Source organism: Diabrotica virgifera, chromosome 8 (genome assembly GCF_917563875.1).
Source record: "Diabrotica virgifera virgifera chromosome 8, PGI_DIABVI_V3a".
Lineage (NCBI taxonomy): Eukaryota > Metazoa > Arthropoda > Insecta > Coleoptera > Chrysomelidae > Diabrotica > Diabrotica virgifera.
Window position 1 is genome coordinate 127,994,542 of NC_065450.1, and position 26,920 is coordinate 128,021,461.

General features: G+C 32.3%; 1 protein-coding gene across 1 annotated transcript in view; it reads left to right on the forward strand.

Annotated features, from left to right (window-relative positions):
* LOC126890010 (ubiquitin carboxyl-terminal hydrolase 5) overlaps window positions 1-26,920 on the forward strand; it is a 119,440-nt gene that overhangs the window by 24,203 nt on the left and 68,317 nt on the right. The window contains exons 3-4 of the mRNA XM_050658812.1: window positions 13,923-14,105; window positions 24,979-25,393. Of these exons, the coding sequence (XP_050514769.1) occupies window positions 13,923-14,105; window positions 24,979-25,393 (598 nt within the window). The remainder of the gene's footprint in view (window positions 1-13,922; window positions 14,106-24,978; window positions 25,394-26,920) is intronic.

The window sequence follows — 26,920 nt, forward strand, 5'->3', positions numbered from 1 at the left end:
TGCTCACCATAGCCGAAAAACTGAAAAATAAACTTTGAAAATTTTGGTTTTTCGACAATTACTCAAAATTTCAACCTACAAATTGCGCCAATAACTAAGCGTTTGTAATAGGACTCAGGACTCGTCTAACGGTGTATATGTCATATCTGGGAAAATTCGAATTTTTTAGTTATAGGCTTCATAAGTATGATCAAATCTATTTCTTATGGGAAAACCCGTTTTTCAAGCTCAATAATTCCTGTAATACGTTCAGTTATCATACTTGATCTTGGATGCATCAGATAGTACTTGTCAATACGTTTTAAACTCATGTTTAGTGATCAACACCAGTTCAGCCGTTCAGAAGTTATAGAGCTCCAAAAGTATAGTTAGGCCAGGAACTGAAACTTTTCACTTCGCAATTTTTACAGAATGGATCGATTTGCTTGAAAATTTGACAATAAGTAGTGGATAGTCCAAGGATCAAAATCTATATGATGCCGAAAGACGCTTTTACCATGGGGTGGTTGCCACCCCATCTCGAGGGTGGAAATTTTTTATTATATTTTGACCGCAAATGTTGGTAAAAACATTAATTGTAAGCAAAAAATGTTTTATATTTTTTTGATAAATTAATAGTTTTCGATTTATTGGTTATCGAAACTTAGTTTATATCGAAAAAATCAATGTTATTAATCAATCATGGTTTATGTACTTGTAGTGGTTACAATGCTAAGTTTGCTTGGGCAATCCGAGTTCATTTGCCGGCCATAATTACATAATTATTAGGATGGCTGGGATATGAACTCGGATTGTCTTATCACTGGTGTCGTAAGTACTAGCTCATTTGTAAGAGAATGCGACCAAGGCGACCCCAGAAAACGGCAATTCTCGCTAGTGACGCACAACCCCTCTACATGCGACACTATATATACACGAAATTTTCGATTTTCTAAATCTGACTGAATTAAAAAATTAAAGTTTAGGAAAAGACTCGCTCATCCATATGTGAACATTTCATTTTGGTCATAGGGTGTGGATTTTACGTCTATTCCTATTTAGAGCCTGTTTTTCTTTCTCGTTCTCAAAACTACCAAAAATTTCAAAAACATAAGTTCGACCTTTGTGGCTTCTGATAGTACTGATCATTACCTTTCCAACGCACATCTAATTTTGAAAATTACCAGAGAACGGCAGTTCTCGCCAGTGGCGCACAACACCCCTACATGCGACACTGTATATACACGAAATTTTCGATTTTCTAAACCTGCCTAAATTGAAAATTGAGCCAAATCCCATCTTAAAGTTTAGGAAAAGATTCGTCCATCCATATATTACTTCTCCATTTTGGCCAAGGCTGTGGATTTTACGGCCCTTCTCATTTAGGGTCTGTTTTTCGTTCTCTTCCCCAAAACTCCCAAAAATTTTAAAAACTTAAGTTCGACCTTTGCGGCTTCTGATAGCACAGATCATTACCTTTCCAACGCATGTTTAATTTTGAAAATCGGTTATACCGTTCAAAAGTTACCGAGCTCAGAATTAAAACTCAATTTTTATTTAAAAAGGGGAAAAATGTTTGTGGATATGTATGTATGTATGTATGTATGTATGTGGAAAAGTTACACCGATCTGAATTTTTTTTCTGTGTTTCAATAGGGTGTGAGGGCCGATTCAGAACCGGTGTAATTTTTGACTTCTGACTACCCGTAAGCTACCTAGCTGGGGCTAGGTAGATGCAATATGGCAAATTTTTTGGGCGTATATATCTTAGGTTCAAGGAGAGACAGGAAAATCGCAAATACACAACATCAATAGGGTTGGGTTAAGCTTTCAAATGGTGCCTAAGCGATCAAGCTCAGACATACACACGGCTCAGTATAGCCGAAAAATTGAAAAACTAAACTTTGAAAATTTTGGTTTTTCGACCATTACTCAAAATTTCAACCTACGAATTGCGCCAATAACTGAGCGTTTGCAGAAGGACTCTAGGCGAATCTAACGTTGTTTACCTCATATCCGGGAAAATTAGAAATTTTAAGTTATACGCTTCATAAGTATGATCAAATCTATTTCCTATGGGGAAAAACGGTTTTTCAAGCTCAATAATTTCTGTAACAGCTTTAGTTTTCATACTTGACCGCAGATGCATCAGATACTACTTGTCAATACGTTTCAAACTCATGTTTAGTGATCAAAATCGGTTAAGCCGTTTAGAAGTTATTAAACTACAAAAGTATAATCTAATTAACGATTATTCCCGAAATGGTTTATGTAGTTGTAGTGGTTACGACGCTAAATTTGATCTGCAACGGGCAATCCGAGTTCATTTACCGGCCGTCAATTTATTTCGACTAGAAAAAAAATCTAGTGTACATTCAATGGACACTAGATCATTTGGGAGATAATGCGACAAAGGTGACCATTTATAAAGCTTAACGTGTAATCGAGAAAAATTGCATTCAACTTCATACATTTAATTTGTATATAACTTGAAAAACTCTTGATACAAGAATAAAAAACCGTTAAACGCCGTAAAAATGAGTGGCGCATACAATTTTCCAGCAACAAAAGATCTGATATGAAAATTACGTGGCGCGAAAATGTATTTTCATTTTGATGCAAAACAAAATTCTAGTTTTATTTTAAAAGATTTTTCCATAATATTTGCTAAATTTGAAGTAAACGCGCCACAAAAGAGTTTCAAAATTCAAACTGTATCAAATTTACTCTTTTTAGTTCAGAGAAATAAGGAAAAAAATATCATGTTGGTGACACAACCTCCTCCAGGCAGAAACCAAATTTTTTGAGTAGTATGGACATCTATATTAATAACCTATATGTTTCCTGCAGCCGATTTTGATGATATACATAGATATAAACAAATGAAGATCAAAAAACGGTAAATTTTAGCTTTTTTCGTCTATAACCAAAAAGTTAAGCATTTTAAACAAATTTGAGAGTGAGAAACTCATAAATCGTATAAAAAACTTCAATATGGCGTCCGCTGAATATATCTATCCTTATTGGTTGCTTAGAAAATTGCAAAATAATTCATAAATTTTGAGTTTTTATAAATATTCATAAGTTATGTAAAAATTAACTTAGAACCTTCTTATTACATGGAATGCTGAGACTTCTGGTGCTTAAATTATACACTATATTTCATAACAATTGGTCAAGTAGTTTAAAAGTTATTTAATTTGTTTATCCCAAATTAATTTTTTTTGCAACACTGTAAGTCAGAAAATGATTAAATTACAGTAATAGTTTGGATAGTTTATGAAAGAAGATGATTTATGCTAATAATTTAATTTAAAAAAAAATGACAAAAAATAATTCTAAGTATCGCAAAATTATTTTGCAAGAACATGTCGATTTTTTGCTTATAAACAATTAGAATAACTTTTTAACCATTGCCCATAGAAAAATTATTTTTTCATATTTAGAATGACTGAATTTTTATACAAATTTAAAAAAAGAAAAAATTGTCCTAGGACAATTAGGGATGAAGTTGCCCCCTCCCCTTTTTTTAAGTCACAGCAGCTTTCTTTATAACAATTACGAAATCAGATCAGTCACATTTGGAAGAACATACTTCAGAGCTTTAATGTATCACATATAAAAAATATATACTTACAAACAAACCTTACACAAAGCTTCAAAATGTGAGCCTTAAAATCGGCCGGTTTTGAAACTTGGGAGATCGATGAGAAGGGGGAAGGAACTATTAGCTGTATCTCTTGTTCTCGCCTATGGATTTCGACGTTTCTTTTTTTAATTTGTATGTACTTTTTGCGTACAGTACGAGTATGCATTATTTAAATAAATTAATTGTTATATACACCATCAAATTTGTTTAAACAATTTTTTTTTAATTTTTTTTTATAATATTTTAAGTAATTTTAATCACAAAACATGAATATTTATGAATAATATAATAATACATAGTTTTTTATTGAACTTAGTAATAATTTAAAGTATGAAAAAACAAATTATCCCATTCAATTGTTTCTAGAAATAGTATTGGTCTATGGAAATCAGAAAATCTCAAATGAGATTTTGGTACACTATTTTTTGGTAAACATGCTATTAGATGAATGAAAAACTGAAGTTACAGAACCACCAAACAAGAGATAAACGTAATTGATTGGGGTTGGAAATTAAGCTAAGAACCGTTAGTATCAATCCGATCAACAGATCTTCTTTATACACGGCCGCCCATATAAAAATTTTCAGGGGGAGCAGACGTGAAGATGTTGCACATTATATTTTGTATACTTTGGATAACCATATATAGTTAATAGCACCCGAAAAGCTAGGGGGGCCACGCCCCCCCCCTGCCCATGGCATATCTTTATACCAGATATTTTATTAAAATAAACTATCTGCTCTTGCAAAACTGGTTGCACCGAGTACTTGTTAGTACAGAGATATAAATAGTTTATGTACATACTTCGATAACCAAAACCTCTATCTTTCTCTATTATCTATTTTGGAGTTTCTTTTTTTAATCTGTATGTACTCTTTGCGTACGTTACGGATATGTTTTTTGTTAATAAAGTGGTTATTTAAATAACTATGTAAATTGTGTAAACAATTTTTGGAAATTTTTTTACGATATTTTTAGGATGACTTTGTTGGCAATCATAGGATTGGATCATATGCACTTGACTTTACAATAACTTATAATAAATAGGTAACTGATAATTGTTACGTTTTTCATAAAGATACAAGTATTCCTAAATAAATCTCCTTTAATTTTATTTTAATAGTCTTGTTATAATACCAAAATGTATGAAATATCTTAATTTTTGCTTTTTTGCCATCTTAAAATTATAACTTTCAATCGTGTAAGATACAATTATTACAATGTTGTAGAAAATTTCTGAAAATAATTTTGTTCTTTTTATCCTCTCTCTAATTTTGTTAAATTTCGTTTTTCGTTTTCTAGTAGCATGTTTATCAAGAAATAAAACTTAGTTTATTTGAGATTTTTTATTTTCAATTCAATATTATAAGCCAATGTTAGATTTAGGAATAATTGAATAGGATTAGTATATAATAATTACGGGGCGTAACAAAAATACAGGTCATAAATTTAATCGCATATTTTGGGACCAAAAATACTTCGATTGAACCTAACTTACCTTAGTATAAATATGCACATAAAAAAAGTTACAGCCCTTTGAAGTTACAAAATGAAAATCGATTTTGTCCAATATATCGAAAATTCCGCGAGATTTTTTATTGAAAATAGACATGTGGTATTTTTATGGCAGGAGCATCTTACAAAAAAATTATAGTAAAATTTTGACACCCCATAAAAACTTTATGGGGTGTCTTTTTGTGTACGTTCAAACTTTTGTGTACGTTCCAATTAAATTATTTTTGTGGTACATTAGTTAAACACAATGTTTTTAAAACTTTTTTGCCTCTCAGTACTTTTTCGAAAAGTCAATTTTTATTGAGATATTTTGAATATTAGTCAAATCCACCACATATTTGTAAATATGGTTAAGTACGATTATGGAGACTTGGTAATCGTATGAAAATTTATTTATAATTTACATTTTTAGGCATATTTTGAACCATATTAAAAAAGAAGCCACATCTTGATAAAAGGTGCCTTATCGAAAAAATACTAAGAGACAAAAAAAGTTTTAGAAACATAGTGTTTAACTAATGGCACCGCAATAATAGTTTAATTGGAACGTACATAAACATTTAGGGGGTGTAAAGGAATAAAACCCCCATAAAATTTTTATGTAAACATATTAAAAAAGAAGCCGCAACTCGATAAAAACTGCCTTATCGAAAAAATACTAAGAAGCAAAAAAAGTTTTAAAACAGTGAGTTTAAGTAATGGTACCACAATAATAATTTAATTGGAACGTACACAAAAGTTTGGGGGGTTTAAGGGAACAAAACCCCCATAAAATTTTTATGGGATGCACAAATTTCACTATAGTTTTTGTTTAAGATCTTCCTGTCATAAGAATGATACATGTCCATTTTCAATAAAAAATCTCTAATAGTTTTCGATATATTGGAAAAAATCGATTTTCATTTTGTAACTTCAAAATACTTTTTTTATGTGCACATTTGTATTAAGGTAAGTTAGGTCCAATCGATCTATTTTTGGTCCCAGAATATGTGATTTAATTTATGGCCTGTATTTTTGTTACGCCCTGTATAACTAATATGTACATTTTACAATAAAAGTTACATCAAATATTATTTAAAAAATTGAAAAAAAATTGTTTAAACAAATTTGATGGTGTATATAACAATTAGTTTATTTAAATAACGCCTATTCGTAATGTACGTAAAAAGTACATACAAATTAAAAAAAAGAAACAACGAAATAAATAATCGAGAACCAGAGATAAAGTTAACAGCTCCTTCCCCCCTCTCATCGCTATCACAAGTTTCAACGCCGGCCGATTTTAAGGGCCACATTTTTAAACTTTGTGGACGATTTCCTTGAAAGGAAATCTTTTGTATACTTGGTAAGTTAAAACTTTGAAGCATGATCTTTCAAATGCGGCTAATTTTATTTCTTAGTTATTATAAACACAGCTGCTGTGAATTAAAAAAAGAAGGGTGCTAACTTCGTCCCTAATTGTGCTAGGACAATTGTTTTTCTTTATGAATGTGTATAAAAATTCAGTCTTTCTAAATATGGAAAAATAATTTTTCTACAGGTAACGGTTAAAAAGTTATTCTAATAATTGTTTATAAGCAAAAAATCGACATGTTCTTCCAAAATAATTTTACACTATTTAAAATTATTTTTTGTCATTTTTTTTTTAAATTAAGTTAATAGCACAAATCTTCTTCTTTCATAAACTGTCACAAGTATTACTATAACCTCATCGTTTTCTGACTTATAGTGTCGCAAAAAACATTAATTTGGGATAAACAAATTAAATAACTTTTAAACTATTTGACCAATTGCTTTGAAATTTAGAATATAATTTTTACATTTGTAATTTTAAGTTCTAACTTAATTTTTACATAAGTTATGAACATTTATAAAATCTCAAAATTTATGACTTACTTTGCAATTTTCTAAGCAACAAATAAGGATATAGATATGCAGCGAACGCCATATTGAAGTTTTTTATATGATTTATTACTTTCTTACTCTCAAATTCGTTTAAAATGCTTCACTTTTTAGTAATAGACGAAAAAAGCGAAAATTTAGCGTTTTTTGATCTTCATTTGTTTATAACTATGTATATCATCAAAATCGGCTGCAGGAAACATATAGGTTAATAATATAGATGTCCATACTACTCAAAAAATTTGGTTTCGGCCTGGAGGGGGATGTGTCACGAGAAAAACCTTATTTCTCTGGACTATTTGTGGCGCGTTTACTTCAAATTTAGCAAATATTATGGAAAAATCTTTTAAAATAAAACTAGAATTTTGTTTTGCATCAAAATGAAAATACATTTTCGCGCCACGTAATTTTCATATCAGATCTTTTGTAGCTGGAATATTGTATGCGCCACTCATTTTTACGGCGTTTAGCGGTTTTTTATTCTTGTTTTTAATATAAGACTGATATTCACTTATTCTAACGTTTAATGGTCACATTCACAAGGCATTTTATAAATACTATTCTTTGTTCTTTCTTGTTCATTCTTAGGTTTAGTTTTAGACAAAATAGATCTCAATGTGTTCGTTGTCTTGAATGTTGTTGAAATGTTAAATTTATTTCCTATTGTTTTAAGTTTCTCGGATAGTCCCGTTATATAAAATATGGTATTGATATTTTCCTCGTATTATTTCTTGTGAATGTTGTAGGATTCCGTTCTGAGTTGTTCTACTTGGAAATCGAAACGGCAATAAAATAATTTTTTAAGTTAAATCCTAATAACACCAAACATTCCATGTATGTTCCTAGAATGTACACACAGGATATTGAAAACATTCCTGGAATGTCCTCAAAAGCACAAGAATGTCCCCTAAATGTCCCAGGAAAGTCCTCTGTCAGCATTTTAAACATTCCTTGAATGTCTTGTTGGAACATTCCATGAATGTCTACGAATGTTCTTTGGACATTCACAGTATATTTTTTATACATTCCCTGGATATTTATATATCATTCGCTGATGTGACATAATACCTCCGATTTGTTTTTACATGAGTTTTGTAAGAGAGACTAAAAACTTTTTTTACATTCACCTCCTGTTTTCATATGATATTTTTTGACATGTTTTGTAGTAAATTCAACTATCTATTTACTACAAAACATGTCAAAATTTACATAAGAAAACAGGAGATGACCCTAAAAATGTTTTTTCGTCTCCTACAAAATTCATGAAAAAGCAGATAGGAGGTATTGTCACAACACCAATGATATACCAGTATGTGGCCATACCAAATAATACATCCTTGATAAATATAAACATTTTTATTGCACAAAATCTTGTCATATATTTTTTTCCATAATCATCACTACGATAATGATTCATTGTATTGAATTGTACGTTACAATTACAATCTGGTCATAACTGACCAATGAGCAATTTTAATTTAACCTAAATTACTACTGTTCCTTAAAATGAAGAGCTTACCCGAAAGTGTCTCTTATCTAATCTAACAGGATCTTGCACTATTCTAACATACACAGACACACAAGCAATATGATGCTCTGCTTTTCACTATCACCTATCACTCAAACTAGTTCAAACGGCTTTGTCCTCTTCAATCTTCTAGTTTGCCCAGTAATATCGAGGAGCTGGATTTCCTCAATATTCTTGTAGGTACTTATGAAGTTGTTGCTCGTGACTTCCAACTTTACTCCAACTTTAAAAACAAATCCAGCTGTAAAATATTTATGTGCCTGATGGCTTTTGTATGCTTTCATCTGCTGCTTAGAGTAGTAACTGTGAGACTCCACCAGATATGTATTAATATTTATAATAGTAATTTGGTGGAATGCATTTTACTGTAAAATCCAATTCTGACTTAATTGTATGGATCTGAATCCCCAATTATTCTCAGCTTCAATAAATATCTAAAACAATAAAAGAAAATGTTATTGCTTGCAAAATTCATCAATATTGATAAATATCAGGGAAAAATGAACAGTAAATAAAAATTGTTTCTCCTACCTTTATCCAACATCTGGAGTTTCCAATAATAATTTCCTTAAATAATCACTTTGCATTGTGGTAAAATTTATAAAGTTTACAAAATACAGCAAACGAAATCCAAATGAATCCAAAATAGACAAAATACGACAATAAACAATGAAAAATAGATATTTATTACAAACATAACCTCTGTAACTTTTTATAAGCCAATGCCAACCAGAAGTCACGTGGTTTGTGGTTTGGATTGCCTAATACATAGATACACGCGTGGCAAACTTGAAAATGAACGCAAATTGAATAGTAAAATGGCCTCTCTTAAATTATAGGACATTGGTAGTATGTTCCTAGAATGTCTTGTGGTAACATTTCACCAATAATTTAATCAGATGTTCACCGAATGTTCCTTGAATGTCCAGGACATTCAAACATTAATAGAACTTTGATAGTACATTCCTGCAATGTTTTGTGTTGTTAGGGAATTGAGATCATGAGAGCCAGAGTGGTCTAACTGATAAGACTATTACTTTACATGATCAAAGAAAATAATCAGAAGCTATCAATGTCAGATTGTTTTAGTAATTGTATGTTGACCAATAATGATTCTTGTTAGCTTCTGATCAACTGTGGTTGAAGTTCTAATAATTTATAATAAAATAAAATAATTTATAATAAAATAATAGTTATTTATGAAACAGTTCGTGAAGTATACAAAAAGTACTTCACGTACAGTTTCATACAATATTTTATCTACGATAAACAAATAAAAAAACTGTAGCGTTCGTCACTGAAATTCATTTCTATTCTACAATTTTTAGAACTTTGACATTTAAAAATTCTAATTTCTTTCAAACCACAAAACTGTCAAAATTTTTATTGTAATTTATTGCTCATTATGTCATCACCGTGACAACGCGAAAGTTAAGGATATTTGATAATATGAAAGTGTGTCAAAAACAGTGCGAAAAAGTAAATCCCATTTAAAATACATTGTTGCTTTAAATCCTTCACGCACTGCTATCTATAATGACAGTTTTCACAAACTAAAAACTTATACATAATATGACATAGAGTAGATAAAATAATTTATAATGGGTGTTTCGGATTTCTGTCACTTAATATAATTATGTCATGTATATATCATAATACCATTGTTTATATAGTAATAGTTGGTCAACGCAACGAGTTAATTTGTTTGATTCTAATTGAGACAGTCACCAGATGTCACCACTATTTCTGTCAGGGTTGCAATGTCAGGTGTAACTACAAAATTCATAGACACCAAGTTGGATACGACCCTATTCATGAATAACACACCAACTCGCATACATATTAAGAAAAATAAATATATGGAAGAATATATTTAGAAATTGAATTAATGATATTCTGAAGCTATTTTCTTGTGGCATTTTTATAATCAACTATTTTCAATGGGAAATAAGCCCCAATTTTACCAAAGAAATGATTTTATTAACGTTTCGAAGCCCGAATTGGGTTTCGTTGTCAAAACACAAAATACTACTAAAATAAACAAAAATGTTGTTGCTAAGTAAAAAAATTCTTCTAATAATTTATTTAATCTGACTCATTTATATTGGCAATTCAGACGTATATTATACATTTTAAAGTAGAAGACTTTAAAATGATATCGCCAATATTTAGGAGTTGCGATCCTGGGACGACTTTACTAAAAGATAGTTCATTCGATTACATGAAATCAATCCCAACTCAAGAATATCCGTCACAAAAAAATCATAGCATGTGATCTGTCTTTAAAAAGACAACCAAATGCAACGATGACAGTAAAATACTCGCGTTAGAGATTCCATAGTAAATCACGAGGGAAAACCAGGAAAAAACCTCGTGATACTATCCCGACATCTACATGGTCTTACATTTAATTTACTTTCAAAAAACTAATACCAAGTTCTGAATTTAATATGTTTAAATTATGAATAATATTAATAATACATAGCTATACAATAAGTAATACTAAAATATAAAATTTGTACTAACTCAATATGTTATTGATTTACTAATCGTGGTATTTTCTTTCTATTGAGTTCCTCTTTCAGTATGGGTAACCACATCCTACTGCATTCTACCGAAGAGTTTGCGACACAATTGTTTTCATTTAGCATAATTAGAGCCGCTTCTTTGATTTTTCTCTTTTTACTATCTGATTCTTTCAGGACTATACTTGAATCTCTCCACTGAACTCTATGTTCATTATCCCATGCGTGTTGACATATTTGAGATCTATCAAATTCTCTATTTTTAAGATAAGACTCTTCCTCTTCAGGTGCCGTCCTCGTTCCGAAGTTTGGCTATCATCAAGGCTATGCGTATTTTTGATACCGTAGATCTAAATAATTGGCAGCTGCTGCACTTGTACCAATCTCTTAAATTCTTCAACCATGAATGTTTTCTTCTGCCAATGGATCTTTTACCTATTATTTTTCCCTGAATAATTAATTGTAGTAGCTGGTACTTTTGTCCCCTCATTATATGTCCCAAGTATTGCAGTTTGCGCTTTTTAATAGTAAGCGCAAGTTCTTTTTCTCTCTGCATCCTTCGCAACACTTCCATGTTTGTCACTCTCTCTGTCCACGATATTCTCAGTATCCTGCGGTACATCCACATCTCGAATGCTTCTATTTTCCTTGTATCGATCTTTTTCAGTGTCAAGATAAGACTGATGTTCACTTATTCTAACGTTTAATGGTCTTGATGTTTCACCTAAATAAAATGTAATCGAATGAACTATCTTTTAGTAAAGTCGTCCCAGGGACGCAACTCATAAATATTGGCGATATCATTTTAAAGTCTTCTACTTTAAAATGTATAATATACGTCTGCATTGCCAATATAAATGGGTCAGATTCAAAAAATTATTAGAAGAATTTTTTTACTTAGCAACAACATTTTTGTTTATTTTAGTAGTATTTTGTATTTTGACAACGAAACCCGATTTGGGCTTCGAAACGTTAATAAAATCTTTTTTTTTTTTGGTAAAATTGTGGCTTATTTCCCATTGAAAATAGTTGAATTAATGATGTTATGCTACTATACATTATACAGGGTGTTTGGTAAAGAATGGGCCATATATTAACCTTAGATTCCTGAGGTTAAAATAGGTCGATTTAAGCTAACTTATCTTAGTACAAAAGTAGATAATAACCGAAATACAGGGTGTCAAAGTTAAACTTTTATTTTATTTATTTTTGAATATTTCCTGACATGCATGGGACAACAACAAGAAATTTGGTAAGTTGTGCTGGTATTATACAATCTACTAAATTATGTTAAACAAACGTTTCTGGCGTACGACGGGGGAACGTGAATGGTTGATCCTTCCCAAATTCTACGCCACTGGCGGAATTGCTATTTTAGTGCAATTTTTTGATTCTCCAATACTTTCGATGTAAAAACATACTGTTCATTTGTAACGATAAAGCCATTAGTTTTCGAGATATTTGAAGCTAAAAACGAAGAAGCATAATACATTAATCAAACTAAGTGTGCCTTTTCATTTTTAACTTAAAATATCTGGAAAACTAATGACTTTATCGTTACGAATGAAGAGTATATTATTTGCATAGAAAGTATTGGAGACTCTAAAAATTATGCTAAAATAGCAGTTTCATCAGTGGCGTAGAATTTGGGAAGGGTCAACACTTTCTGCCAAGTATCACATGGATATGTCAAATTATTTTAAAGTACTCTTTTTTTTTTAAATAATTTATTCTTTATTTAAAACTTTAAGAACTATGTGTGCCCGGTTCTTTAAAAACTATTTGACATATCCTTATGATACTTGGCAGAAAGTGTAGGTACTGTACACCCTACTAAATTATGTAAAATAATCGTTTGTGGTTAATACCAGAGGCGTACGACAGGGGAAGGTGAAAGGTTGACCCGTCCCAAATTCTACGCCACTGATGAAACTGCTATTTTAGCATAATTTTTAGATTCTCCAATACTTTCTATGCAAATAATATTCTTTTCATTCGTAACGATAAAGTCATTAGTTTTCGAGATATTTGAAGTTAAAAATGAATAGGGACACTTATTTTGATTAATGTGTTATGCTCCTTCGTTTTTAGCTTCAAATATCTCGAAAACTATTATCATTACGAATGAAGAGTACGTTATTTACATAGAAAGTATTGGAGAATCAAAAAATTGCACTAAAATAGAAATTCCGCCAGTGGTGTAGAATTTGGGAAGGGTCAACCATTCACGTTCCCCTGTCGTACGCCTCTGGTAGCAGCCAGAAACGTTTGTTTAACATAATTTAGTAGGGTGTACAGTACCAGCACCACTTACCAAATTTCGTGTTGTTGTTTCATGCCTGTCAGGAAATATTCAAAAATAAATAAAATAAAAGTTTAACTTTGACACCCTGTATTTCGGTTATTATCAAGTTTTGTACTAAGGTAAGTTAGTTTAAATCGACCTATTTTAACCACAGGAATCTGAGGTTAAGCTATGGTCCATTCTTTACCAAACACCCTGTACATATAATAGCATGACTTCATTAATTCAATTTCTAAATTATATTCTTCCATATATTTATTTTTCTTAATATGTATGCGAGTTGATATGTTATGAATAGGGCCGTATCCAACTTGGTGTCTATGCATTTTGAATTTATCGTAGTTATGCCTGACATTGCAACCCTGACAGAAATGGTGGTGACATCTGGTGACTCAATTAGAATCAAACAAATTTACTCGTTACGTTGACCAACTATAATTATATAAACAATGATAATACATAAATAAAATTATCCCATCTAGGGTAAATAAGGTATAAAAATCTATTATCATTTTAAAGATTCAGTCACCACCACAGGGAGATGGTCCAGAAAAGAAAATCACCCGTTTAGCAATTGGCGTTGAAGGAGGATTTGATCCAGAATCGAGCAAACAGAAATTCGAGTACAAAGATAATTACAGCATTGTAGTGCTGCCAAGCTTTACTACTTTTGAGTGGCCAGATGATAATCTTCCAGAACTAGTAAGTATTTTTTATACATTGGACTCCCTCTATAACGAGAACTGAAATTGCGGACTAATTACCTTGTTATATCAGACAACAATAATATTGAAACGTTGATGCCTCTTACGTAGTTGGTCGATGGTCGACCTGAATAAGGGGAGACTTCGCCATCGCAAATTATAAATGTCATACAATATTCAATATCGGTCGATAGATAAACAAGAAGAAGTTTATTGCAGGCGGCGAGTTTATTGCAGCATTTGCCTCGATAATAACACAGATGTTGGGAATTTTTATATACAGGCAGTTGGGGTGTTTATTTATAGAAATTACAGCTCTAAAACAGGTAAAAAACATATTTTTTGGTTTTATTTTTTCTCGTTATCACCAAATATGCCTCGTTATAGAGGGTTACAGTTCAATAGGAATTTCATGGGACACCCAATGTACCTCGTTATAAGCGAAACCCCGTAATATCCGTGTTCGTTATAGAGAGTCCACTGTATAATAATTTAAAAAGTTACAAAAGCGTCTATTTATTATCCATTTAAATAAAGCACCGTATTTTACCCAATCTATAAATACCAGGCTGATAAAATATTTTCGCTCTTTGCGGGACCATGCCCATATCTAATCATTATCAAAAAAATCATTATATCCGTAATATTTTCAGACCTAATTTGCTTTTTCGCGGTATTGTTCCTAAATTCTAAAATGCTGGAGTTGTAAAAGGACTTCTTAATGCTTAATGCATTAACTAAATATTACAGTTTTTTTACATTAATGCCATAGATTATGTGTCTTTTATCATTGCTCTATCGATTATAGTGACGGTAGTGTTTTCTCATTGCTGAGTTAGTCATATGGTAATAGTCTACGAGAAGTTCAAGGTAAATTGATAAAGGTGGAATTACAAAAAAATGGATGTATGTCTTTGTACTCACTTTATAACGCTCAAAAAAATTACAAGATCTGGATTTCAATGCATATTTTACTTTATCGTACTATATACGTAGTATAGTATAATAGATAAAGTTATAGGATCGTGCAAAAAAAATTTTTTCAGATTTCACTTTTTTTCGACGTTTTGAGTCCCCCTGAGTCTAAAAAGCAAATAAAAAAAACATGTCGGAAGTATGTACGTACGTACGTATGTACGTACGTATGTCGCCACCGCCCAGCAAAAACTACTGGACCGATTTTGATGAAATTCGGTATGAGTAAGTTTAAGAGAATTTTGTCGAGAAACTAAGCTTTTAAAAAAAATCTCTCAAAGGGGGGCCGAAATAGGGGGGTTATTTAGGGCCCATTTTTGCAAATTTTGACAGAAATAAATGAAATTCAACTCAAAATAAGCTCATCGATAGGTAAATAAAAGTACGGAATTTGACATTTCCAAATTCAAAATGGCGGCCAACATGGCCGACCGCCCCCCCGACACATTTCCCTATCTATCTAAAAAGTTTTTGAAGATAAGTTTAATTTGAAAAAGTCGTTATATAGCCTAAAGATGGGGCTATAAGAAAGATGTTATCGTTTTTCAGAAAAAGTTACGGGTTGCCTATATTTAAGGGGTCAAATTTTGACATAAATTTGAACTAGATTTTCTCAAAAATAGCTCCAAGGAATTTTTTTATTTTTTGATATATTTTTGATATCCTATCAGTAAATTGAATGACATTAGTCATATATCTTAACTCCCCATAGGAGGAGAGTTATGAATTTTTTATAAAAAAATATTCGAGTGCCCGTAACTTCCTTCTTAATAGAAACTAAAATTTGAAATTTTGCAGACATATATGGTATTTTATTATCTATTATCACAATAAATTTTACCAAAAACATGGCTTCCGGTTGAACCGGAAATGAATAAAAAATCTTAATTTTTTTGATACGCCCTGTATATTTTAACACATTTTGAAAGAATGCAAAATTACCTTTCCAATGACATAAAATTTATTGCTGTAGCTCAAAAACTCGAAAAGTTACGGTAAATAGAAATTTTGCTATAATCTTATGTGTGTCCTCTCTCACGCGTTCATAGCAGAGCATTATTGTAGAGCAGTCAATGAGGGTATTTGGCTCCGAATTCCATCCTACTACATTGATGTACTTGATATTTTCACAGTAAGTAGGGAATAGCTCAAGAAACAAAATCTACCCTATATACTATGGCGCTTTTATCTTGGGGCGGTTCCCACTTCTTCAAGGGGGTGGAAAATTTGTTGGTCAAAATAAGCACGGAAGTGGCTGAAGAACCTATTTCTAAGCAAAAACTGGTCTATACTTTTTTTTTGGAACTCAATACTTTTTGAGTTATGCGTAGTTGAAAATTGGCCATTTTCATTGAAAAATGACACCTTTTCGGACGGATTTTTTGTGAATACCTTAAAAACTATGCATCGAACTAAAAACACTATATAAAACATTTTTTAGATTATAAATAATAAAGAGATTCGTTCCTTCGTAAATGTTCTATTTATAATACAAAAAGAGATATGGTAGGTGAAAATAGTTTGTTTTTTGGTGCATGCTCAAATTGGTGTATTCAACTTGAAATAACAGAGGAACGGTAGGTTTTAGGTGTATAATGCTACCAACACCTTTTGTAGTGTTTGAAAAGGCCTTTAAAACGAGCACCGTTAAATGTCGGTTACTTACAAACTAAGCGAGATATGGTGCAAAAAAATATATGACTAATGTACTTTAAGGAAAAATGAAAAGTATATACATTTAACTCCCCATCTACCATAATTTAAATGCATTGTTTTCCTTCTACAATACCTTTTAATATATATATAGTGTTATTTCTACTTTCAAAATGTTGAACGGGTTTAAAATGAATGGTTTTTGTAAAAAATGTGATCAAATTATAGAATGAATTTTTAAATTTTCTTAAAAATCTTCCTTTTTCTCCATGTAATTCGAAAATAAAAATATTTCACCCCTGAGAAGTGGTGGGAACTTCCCCCATGATAAAAGCGCCATAGTATATAGGATAGACTTTGAATTAGGAGATTGGGCTACTCCCAAAATTTCATTAAAATCCATGCAGTAGGATAGAATTTGGAGATAATATCTTGTTCTTAATCTCGCGCATTGACTGGCGTAATCGAAATAGAATGAAATGCAAATATTGTAAACTATTAATTTCTCAGAAAAATGAACTAATTTGAAATGAAAGTATGACTATAATATTCTATCGATTTATGCAATAATCTACACATCTATAGTGTGTCCCCGAAATATGGCATCGAACATTTTCTCAAATGCAGGAATTAATGATGCGTAGAACCATAAAATACTTTTAAGTACAGTAGGTGTTTCTAAAATATCAAAATAACGAGTAACTTTGTTATTTTTATAGAATTCCAGTATCTAGTACCATAACGATAATAGATCGGTACGATAAAGTTCTCGGGCGGCCCTTCCGTCCAGCGTTTTTTTTTTATAATTCTCGTATCAAAGTTGCGCGTGAAGTTAGGCGTGTTGATGACAGTTGCGATTTTGGGGTCGACACGATAAATACATATTATGAAGGGGCGCGAGCCAAAATAGTGAAACTCTACCTTATCGATAATAGACTACGAGAAATGCAGGGTAAATTGAAGATGAAATTACAAAAAAAAAAGAATGTGTGTGTACTTTGTACGCACGTAAGAAGTTATACTTCTATTATATGATTTCAACGAAATAAATATACTTTAAACAGTTTATTTTTAGGTTATTTAAATATTAAACTACTAGAGGTAAGCATTTTAATGCTTACCACTTTAAAAAATAAAAAAAAAAGAATAGGAATGGTCCGGATTTGAACCCAAGACCTGTCGATCTGTAGCCGAATGCTCTACCAATAATGCCACGAGCTCTCCGTTTATATAGTTTCTCGGACATAATGACAATTCACGGTAACAAATAGACAAAGTGAAGTATAATAAATATAAAAATGTTTTAATAATACTTATCTTACTCCCGAGGAAGACAAATCCAAAGACACAAAAATTATAATAAGTATATTTACTAAAAACACTAGTATATTTTTCACATTTTTTTGCACTGATATACATAACTTGAAAGATTTATCAACTAACGCCATACTGTCTGTGTGCACATGCGCGCAGAATAATAACAATTCACTCCCAATTGCGCCTAAAGAAGTATAACTTCAAAAATTATATATGTCTGTGTACTCACTTTATAATGCTCAAAAAATTACGGGATCTGGATTTCAATGCATAGATTTTTTTTAATTCTCGTATCAAAGTTGCGCGTGAAGTTAGGCGTGATATTGACAGTAGCGATTTTCAGTGAATTGTGCAGTTGCAAATGAATAATAAAATTCTAAGAATTCATCACAATTTATCTTTTCAACCGCCGAACTGAACAGAAATGGAAAAATCTATCCTCGTTTTTAAACTAGTAGGAGTAATTCAGATTTACCGCGCTGACATACTTGTTTGTAATTGGTCCAACCTCAGGAAGTTTGCCACATTAAATTATGAAATTTCGACACTATTGACATTTAAAATTTCAAGGTGAATTAAGTTATATCGGTAATTTTTTGTGTTATTCCTTATTAGTTATTCCTTTAATTCTTAGATTCATAGTCTGAATTTATATAAAAAAAATCGGTTATTCTTAGAACTCTAGCAACGTATTATTTTTATTAGTCTTATAAGTACGTTAGTTTTATTAGTCTTATTACGATAGTGTACCACTTTCAATGCTCTGGATAGCAATGGAAAAACAAGGAATAAGCAAAAAAAAAATATACAAGCAGTACAACAGCTTTACAAAAATATGACAGTAAACATTAAAACTGGAAACAAATTAACGAGAGAAATTCCTATTAGTAAGGGCCTAAAGCAAGGCTGCTGCATAGCACCTACACTCTTTAAAATATATTTAAATGAGGCACTCTCACTGTGGAGAAGAAAGTGCTGCAATATGGGCATCCCAATCGATGACGATAGATTGTACACAATACACTTCGCTGACGACCAAGCCATTCTAGCTGAAGACGAGAGTGATATAGACTATATGCTCAGAAAACTGGAAGAGGAGTACACTAAGTGGGGCCTTACAATTAATATACAAAAAACCGAGTACTTAGTTGTAGGAGAAACACCAGAACGCCTACAAATTGAAATGGGAACTATAAATCCAGCAGGAGTCTTCAAATACTTAGGAGTCCAAATATCTTCAAAAGCAGGGAGTAACGACATAATACATTCCAGGATTGGCCAAGCAAGATCAGCCACCAGACAGCTACACGGACTATTGTGGAGTAATAAAATAACAAAAGAAAATAAAAGAAGAATGTATAAAACAATAATAGAAAGTATTGGGTTGTACGGCGCTGAACTCTGGGAAATCAACCAAAGAAACAAGTCAAAAATCAAGGCGATGGAAATGAACTATTGGAGACGATGTTGCCGACTCACTAGACTTGATAGGGTGAGAAACGAAGATATTAGGAGACAAATGGAAATCGATCTAGATATAATAGACACAATCGAAGCCAAAAGACTTAACTGGTATGGACACCTTCAGAGAATGCCTGAAAATAGATGGCCGAAAAAAATAGAAAAATGGACTCCACCCACAAGAAGAAAACGAGGTAGACCAAGACGATCCTGGAGAGAAGATGTCGAAGATGCAATGACCGCCAGAGACTTAAAAACTAAAGATTTCTTCGACAGAAATCGCTGGAAATTAGGATGCGAGAAGCGGCGACAGCTGTAGAAGACTCGCTTATTATATATATATATAGTCTTATAAGTTGTCCGATACTGATTATTGGATTACCGTCGAAGGCCGACATGGTCAACTAAAAAAGGAGAAGGATCTGGTGATTTTTATAGTAAAATTATTTGGTGTGAATCTGTCTTTTGAGTATTGAGTATATAGTTTATTACTCCTAGCTTAAATATATTATCTAATTTTTTATGTAATTATTGAAGATCTATAAAAACTACACTTACTATTTTAAATACGCAACATCTATTTATTATTTCTGATAAATTTACCAGAGAACGGCAGTTCTCGCTAGTGGCGCACAACCCCTCTACACGCGACACTATATACACTGTATACACGAAATTTTCGATTTTCTAAATCTGACTGAATTGAAAATTGGTCCAGCAGCCATCTTAAATTTCAGAAAAAAACAACCATCCATTTTGGTCCAAGGGTGTGGATTTTACGACCCTTCCTATTTAGGGTCTGTTTTTCATTCTCGTCCCCAAAACCTGAAAACGGTTTTTCAAGCTCAATAATTCTTGTTATACCTTCAGTTATCATACTTGACCTTAGATGCATCAGATACTACTTGTCAATGTTCAAACTCATTTTTAGTGATCAAAATCGGTTAAGCTGTTTAGAAGTTATTAAGCTACAAAAGTATAATCCAATTAACCGTTATTCCCGAAATGGTTTATGTAGTTGTAGTGGTTACGACGCTAAATTTAATCTCACAACGGGCAATCCGAGTTCGTTTACCGGCCATCCCAATATTTTTTTTTTCAATATGTTTCGAATAGAAAAAAATCTAGTGTGCCTTCGATGGACACTAGATCATTTGGGAGATAAAGCGACAAAGCCGACCTTTTATAAAGCTTAACGTGTAATCGAGAAACATTGCATTCAACTTTATACATTTAATTTATAAATAACTTGAAAAACTTAACTGCAAAACTCCCGATACAAGAATAAAAAACCGCTAAACGCCGTAAAAATGAGTGGCGCATACAATATTCCAGCTATAAAAGATCTGATATGAATATTACGTGGTGCGAAAATGTATTTTCATTTTGATGCAAAATAAAATTCTAGCTTGATTTAAAAAGATTTTTCCATAATATTTGCTAAATTTGAAGTAAACGCGCCACAAAAGAGCTTCAAAATTCAAACTGTATTACTCTTTTGGTGGGCGTTTTACTTCAAATTTAGCAAATATTATGGAAAAATCTTTTTAAATAAAGCTATAATTTTATTTTGCATTAAAATGAAAATATATTTTCGCGCCACGTAATATTCATATCAGATCTTTTGTAGCTGGAATATTGTATGCGCCACTCATTTTTACGGTGTTAAGCGGTTTTTTATTCTTGTTTGTTATGCAATGACAAAGACATTACAAAGATAGTTCAAATATTGTCATATTTCGATGCTACTCAAGCTGTCATCGTTTCAGGGTACCCCCACCATGGTCACGCACGGAGCGAATACGAAGGCAGACCGATAAGTATTTATCCGTTCGCGGATTTTATTAAAATGGACAAAGAGCAATATCGGTTTGTCATTCGATTCTTTGTTTTTAGAAGGGAAATGGCGTAGCGAAATCAAAGAGCGAGTAGTTGCTATGTAGGGTGACCCTTCTCCTCGGATGGCAATCGTCAAAAATTAGATTTAACTAGTTTCAACGTGGTCGCATGTCGGTTTTTGATGAGCCACGCCAAGGTGACCCTAAAATGGCTACTACGGAGGGTAACGTGACAAAAATCCACAATCTAGTATTACAAGACAGTTGACTGAAGCTGCGCGAGATAACTGAGATAGTAGGCATCTCAAAAGACTACGTGGGTCATATAATGCATGAAATTTTGGACATTAAAAAGCTGTTGGCGCGATGGGTGCCGCGTTTGCTCACTCCGGACAACAAGCGCAACCGTGAGACAACTTCAGAGAAGTGTTTGATGGTGTTTAAGCATAATCCGAAGGAGTTTCTACGTCTCGTAATCGTCGACGAAACATGGATCCACTGGTACACACCAGAAACCAAGGAACAGTCAAAACAGAGCACGTCATCCGGCGAACGTTCTCCGAGGAAGGCGAAAACAGTCCTATCGGCCGGAAAGGTGATGGCCACTATTTTCTGGGATTTACAAGATATGACCTACATCGATTATCTGGAGAATAACGGGAAATAAGGTCCCAGGGCTATACTATGCCGAATTATTCGGGCGATTCGACGCCGAATTGCAAAAGAACGGCCACATTTGGCGAAGAAAAAACTGGTCTTCCACCATGACAATGCACCGGCTCACACCTCCGTCGTCGTATGGCCAAATTGGTCAAATTGGGCTACGAACTGCTGTACCATCCACTGTATTTTGTAGATTTGCCTCCGTGTGACTTATTTTTGTCTTTAAACTTGAAAGGTCACTGACCGATCAGAAATTTAAGTCGAATGAGGAGATCATCGCCGTACGGAAGCCTACTTTGAACACTCCGAGAAAACGTATTTTTCAGACGGGTTAAAGAAGTTAGAGCATCGCTGGATCAAGCGTATCGAGCTATATTGAGGAATAAATTGCCATTTTTCCAAAATTTTCGTTTTTATTTTGTAGGCTAATCTGTACTTATCTGTACTTATCAGGCCGCCCTAGTAGATAGTAGATGATATCGTCGGTATACAGCGAAAACCAGGTAAATGACAAATTTTAAAATATTGAGTTAAGTATACCAAAATTCTCAGCTTTTTACTCTCTACATACAGGTAAAACCCAGTAAATGATACGACTTACCATTCAGCAGATAATTTGTGTGATAAATAAATAAGTTACACCTAATTAACTTTTCATTTTCAAGTAAAACAATATATCACTACTTACTTCCACAAAATTAAAGTTCTGTTGCATGTAAAACCAAGTATGCGCACATATATTATTTTGCCAGACAACAATATATTTCTACTGCTGTACACCATATTCAGTAAAAAGGTGATAAATGTCTTTAATTCATTTTACATGTATATTTTATTAAAATTTCTCGTTCATAGCGACTGGTAAAATCGATAGTATCGACTATGTTTCTTTGAATGGTCAAGAGGTACAGGTATGTCAGAAGTTTTTTTGTAAGACACTGGGTCTATTGAATAAAAATAAGTATCTGCTTTTACTTCCTCGTATTTAAGTATTTACTTCATAGTAATTAAATAAAGCATTAAAGAAATTACTTTATTCAATTACTATTAAGTAAATACTTAAATACTTGTAAGTAAAAGCAAATACTTCTTTTTATTCAATAGACCACTTTGTACATCAGCGTCGTTAATGCAAGATGTAAGAAAAATTGATATTCTATGTTGTTATGCAGATACGGGCAAAAGAGGCAAGCATATACTGCCAAATAAAACAAGCAATGAAAACCGAAAAATTGTGAATTCTGATATTGAGTCTTTTCCAACCATGGCCCCACATTATATTCGCCAAAGTTCGAAGCGTAGATATTTGGACAAAAATTTGAGTATAAGGAAAATATATCAACTTTATATAAATGATTGTCAGCTGAAAAAACCGGAAGATATTAGCGAAATTACATACCGAAGAATATTTTCTAACGACTATAATTTAAGCTTTTTTGTCGTAAATAAGATCAATGTTTAGTTTGTAATAAATAATATTTATTAGCCTATCCTATTATGGCTAATCCAACTAAGAAACCGGATTTAAAAAAACAGTTACAGACAACATCAGAAAAAAAAAAATAGAAGTATGAAATCTCGAAAAACGAAATGATAAGAAAAGCTCTAATCAACAACGGAATTTTGTTTCAATCACTGTCGATCTACAGGCTATACTGCAGATTCCAGATTAACTGGACAATTCATATATTCTTCCCGAAAATTATGGGTCTACAATTTGTGTGTAAATAAAGCCGCATTACCAAATGTAGCTTACCGTTTTGCCTGGTCAGAAATTAACGGTAGACGAGGAAGTTCTGAAATAGAAAGCATAATACTCAACTACTTATCAAAATGTGTCCCAGATTATGTAAGCAAGTGAAATAAGAAGTGTATTTTCTTATACCTGCGGAGGACAATATCGTAACATTAAATTTTTAGAGTCGGGGCATTCTTGTATGGACGTTGACTCTATACATAGCAGCATCTAAACCGCTAGAAATCAGATCTCTCTATAGTATGCCAGATTACTTGTCTGTTTTTTCAAAATGCAAGGGAAACTAAAAATGGCAAGGTCAGTCATAAAAAAGTATTAACAGAATCCATTTCAATTATGACGCATCACCAAGCTTCATTTCCTTATTGATACTGCACGGCAGTCAACAAGAAAAAAGCAAGCTGAGTTATCAACTAACATAAGCATGCTTATGTTAGTAGATAAAAACTTAGCAACTTTATGATAGAACTTCGTTAACTAGCATAGCAAAAAACAGAGATTTGTTACTGCTGTTTGATAAGGGAGTGATACCGTAGGAATATAAGAGGTGGTATCGTATTTTACGATGCCAATGGCATCGTGTCAGATCCTGCTTTCAGTGCCTAATCTGACGAGTAATACGCATAGTGATACTATTTTCTTGTATCTATAACACGTTCAAAATAAATTTGTTTTTTCTATAAAACTGCCTATCATTTATGTAAATAATATCCATATACAACTACAAACAGCACTGAATAAAATGTTCAGGGAAAACCAGTTAAATGTTATAATTATCGACTAATCCTTAAAAACAGTGCTATTAACTAGTTAAAGCCTCATATTCCGATCACAAAACTACAAAATATTATATTTGATTTATTATATTTGTTATAAATGTGTTATTTTTAGGGTATCTCATTAATTTAGGTTTACAGGTAAAACCAGGTAAGTGACTGCATCTCCATCTTAAATTTAGGCCTAATCAGCTAGGTGTCTTAACTTTTTCAAACTAATGATAGAATATCATTTCTGATATATGCATCTTTCACTAGAATACCGAATATCAAACAGAAGTTGTCCTCTTACTTCAAAATAAAACACTAAACTTTAAAAACGTTTTTTCTCGGTTTCGGTATTTCGGCATTTACCTGGTTTTCGCAGTATACCGACGATATATATAATTTAGCATCTGAGTGTTTTCTAACTGTTGTTTTCACATATTTTAGGTTAAATTGTCCGTACAAGCTATCATCGACTTACCTTCAGCAAATAAACTTGCTGAACTTCAAGCTCTCAGTGGGACCTGGGACGGTGAAGTTCGAGAAGTATCCAGACATGCATTAGATCTGAAACAAATCGATAATGGAAAGAAAATTCCGCCGACGGGATGGAAGTGCGAAAAATGTGATAAGACTGACAATTTGTGGTTAAATCTCTCCGATGGAAGTATTCTATGCGGTAGAAAGTTCTACGACGGTACAGGAGGAAACAATCACGCTGTGGAGCATTATAGCTTGACTAATTATCCATTGGCTGTAAAATTAGGAACAATTACCAAAGATGGTAAAGCTGATGTTTTCAGCTATAGTGAAGACGATATGGTGGAAGATCCCAATTTAATTCAGCACTTAGCTCATTGGGGTAAGCATTGGCAATTAATTTTCATTCCATAATCGTTTTATTTTTCTAAACCTGAACTGTAAAATATTTAATAGAAAAAATTGATTTAGTCATTTTTATTTTATTTACCAAAAAGTATCTACTAATACACTTACCATCTACTGGCAGTAAAGACAGTCTGAGTAATGTTTGCCTGTGCACATCATTTTGTAATATATTTTTTTATTTTATCCACCCCTCTAAAAAGTTTTTGTCTCCTAAGTTTCTATAATACCAATATGAATCTCATCCCAATCCCTTCGCAGAAATGTCTTGCCCACGCGTCTTCCACCAAGTCTTCTTTGGTCTTCTCTCTTAATCCTTTCCATAACTTGCAACTCAGCAATTCTTCCTACTGGGTGATTAGCATCTCGACATTGAACATCCCTAACCAACGTAACCCGTGGTCCCTTATATTGGTGCCACTTCTAGACTTCCCGTAATATATATACTCATTCCTAATTTTATCCTTTTTTCTTACTCCACTCATCCATCTAAACATTTTTATTTCTGCCACGTACATTAATTGTTTCTCTTTATTTTTATCTGCCTAACATACAGTTCCGAACATCATAGCTGGACCTCTTTATTCTCAAACTTTCCGTTCGAGATTTTACAAATGTTAAAATAAAATCAATGGGAAAATCCCAATAGTTGCCTGTATACCATAGTTTAAAAAACTCATACAGAAGTAAAAACTTTAAGTTGTATACTGGTATAAAATTGTTTATTAAAAAACTTATAAAATGTTGTGCAAAACGTTTTCGTTCTAATTCAGAACATCTTCAGTGCATTCTGCTAAGTAATTGTAACTAGCACACTATTTAAAGTGGTAACTTCATAATACATGGTTTACATTTTAAATTTTATGAAAATATGGTGACTACCAGTCGATGTTACAAGATTAAATTAAGTACATGCTTAAAGGGCGCCATGCTTCCCTGCTCGAAAAAACTAGGTACTTGCCAGTTCAATGGGCACAGGCCAACAGACATGAGCAGGGAAGCATTGTGCCCTTTAAGCATGTACTTAATTTAATCTTGTAACATCGACTGGTAGTCACCATATTTTCATAAAATTTAAAATGTAAACCATGTATTATGAAGTTACCACTTTAAATAGTGTGCTAGTTACAATTACTTACAGAATGCACTGAAAATGTTCTGAATTAGAACGAAAACGTTTTGCACGACATTTTATGAACTTTTTTAATAAACAATTTTATACCAGTATACAACTTGAAGTTTTTACTTATGTATGAGTTTTTTACAAATGTTCTTTCGTTGTTCCGTGTCATAATAAAATTTTGAGAAATATGGCTACTAGTATTGAAGATATTGCAATTGAAATACCTGGAAACTTCAAGAGATAGTTACTGGGACAAAAAGAAGTTATGGAGAAAGAAATTATAACATATACTGTGTACCGCCTTTTTAGAGCATTCCTTTGGCTATCGTTCAAGTGAAAATTATTCTTATAAATCGGTTTATATTTGGTGTCTTCTCTATT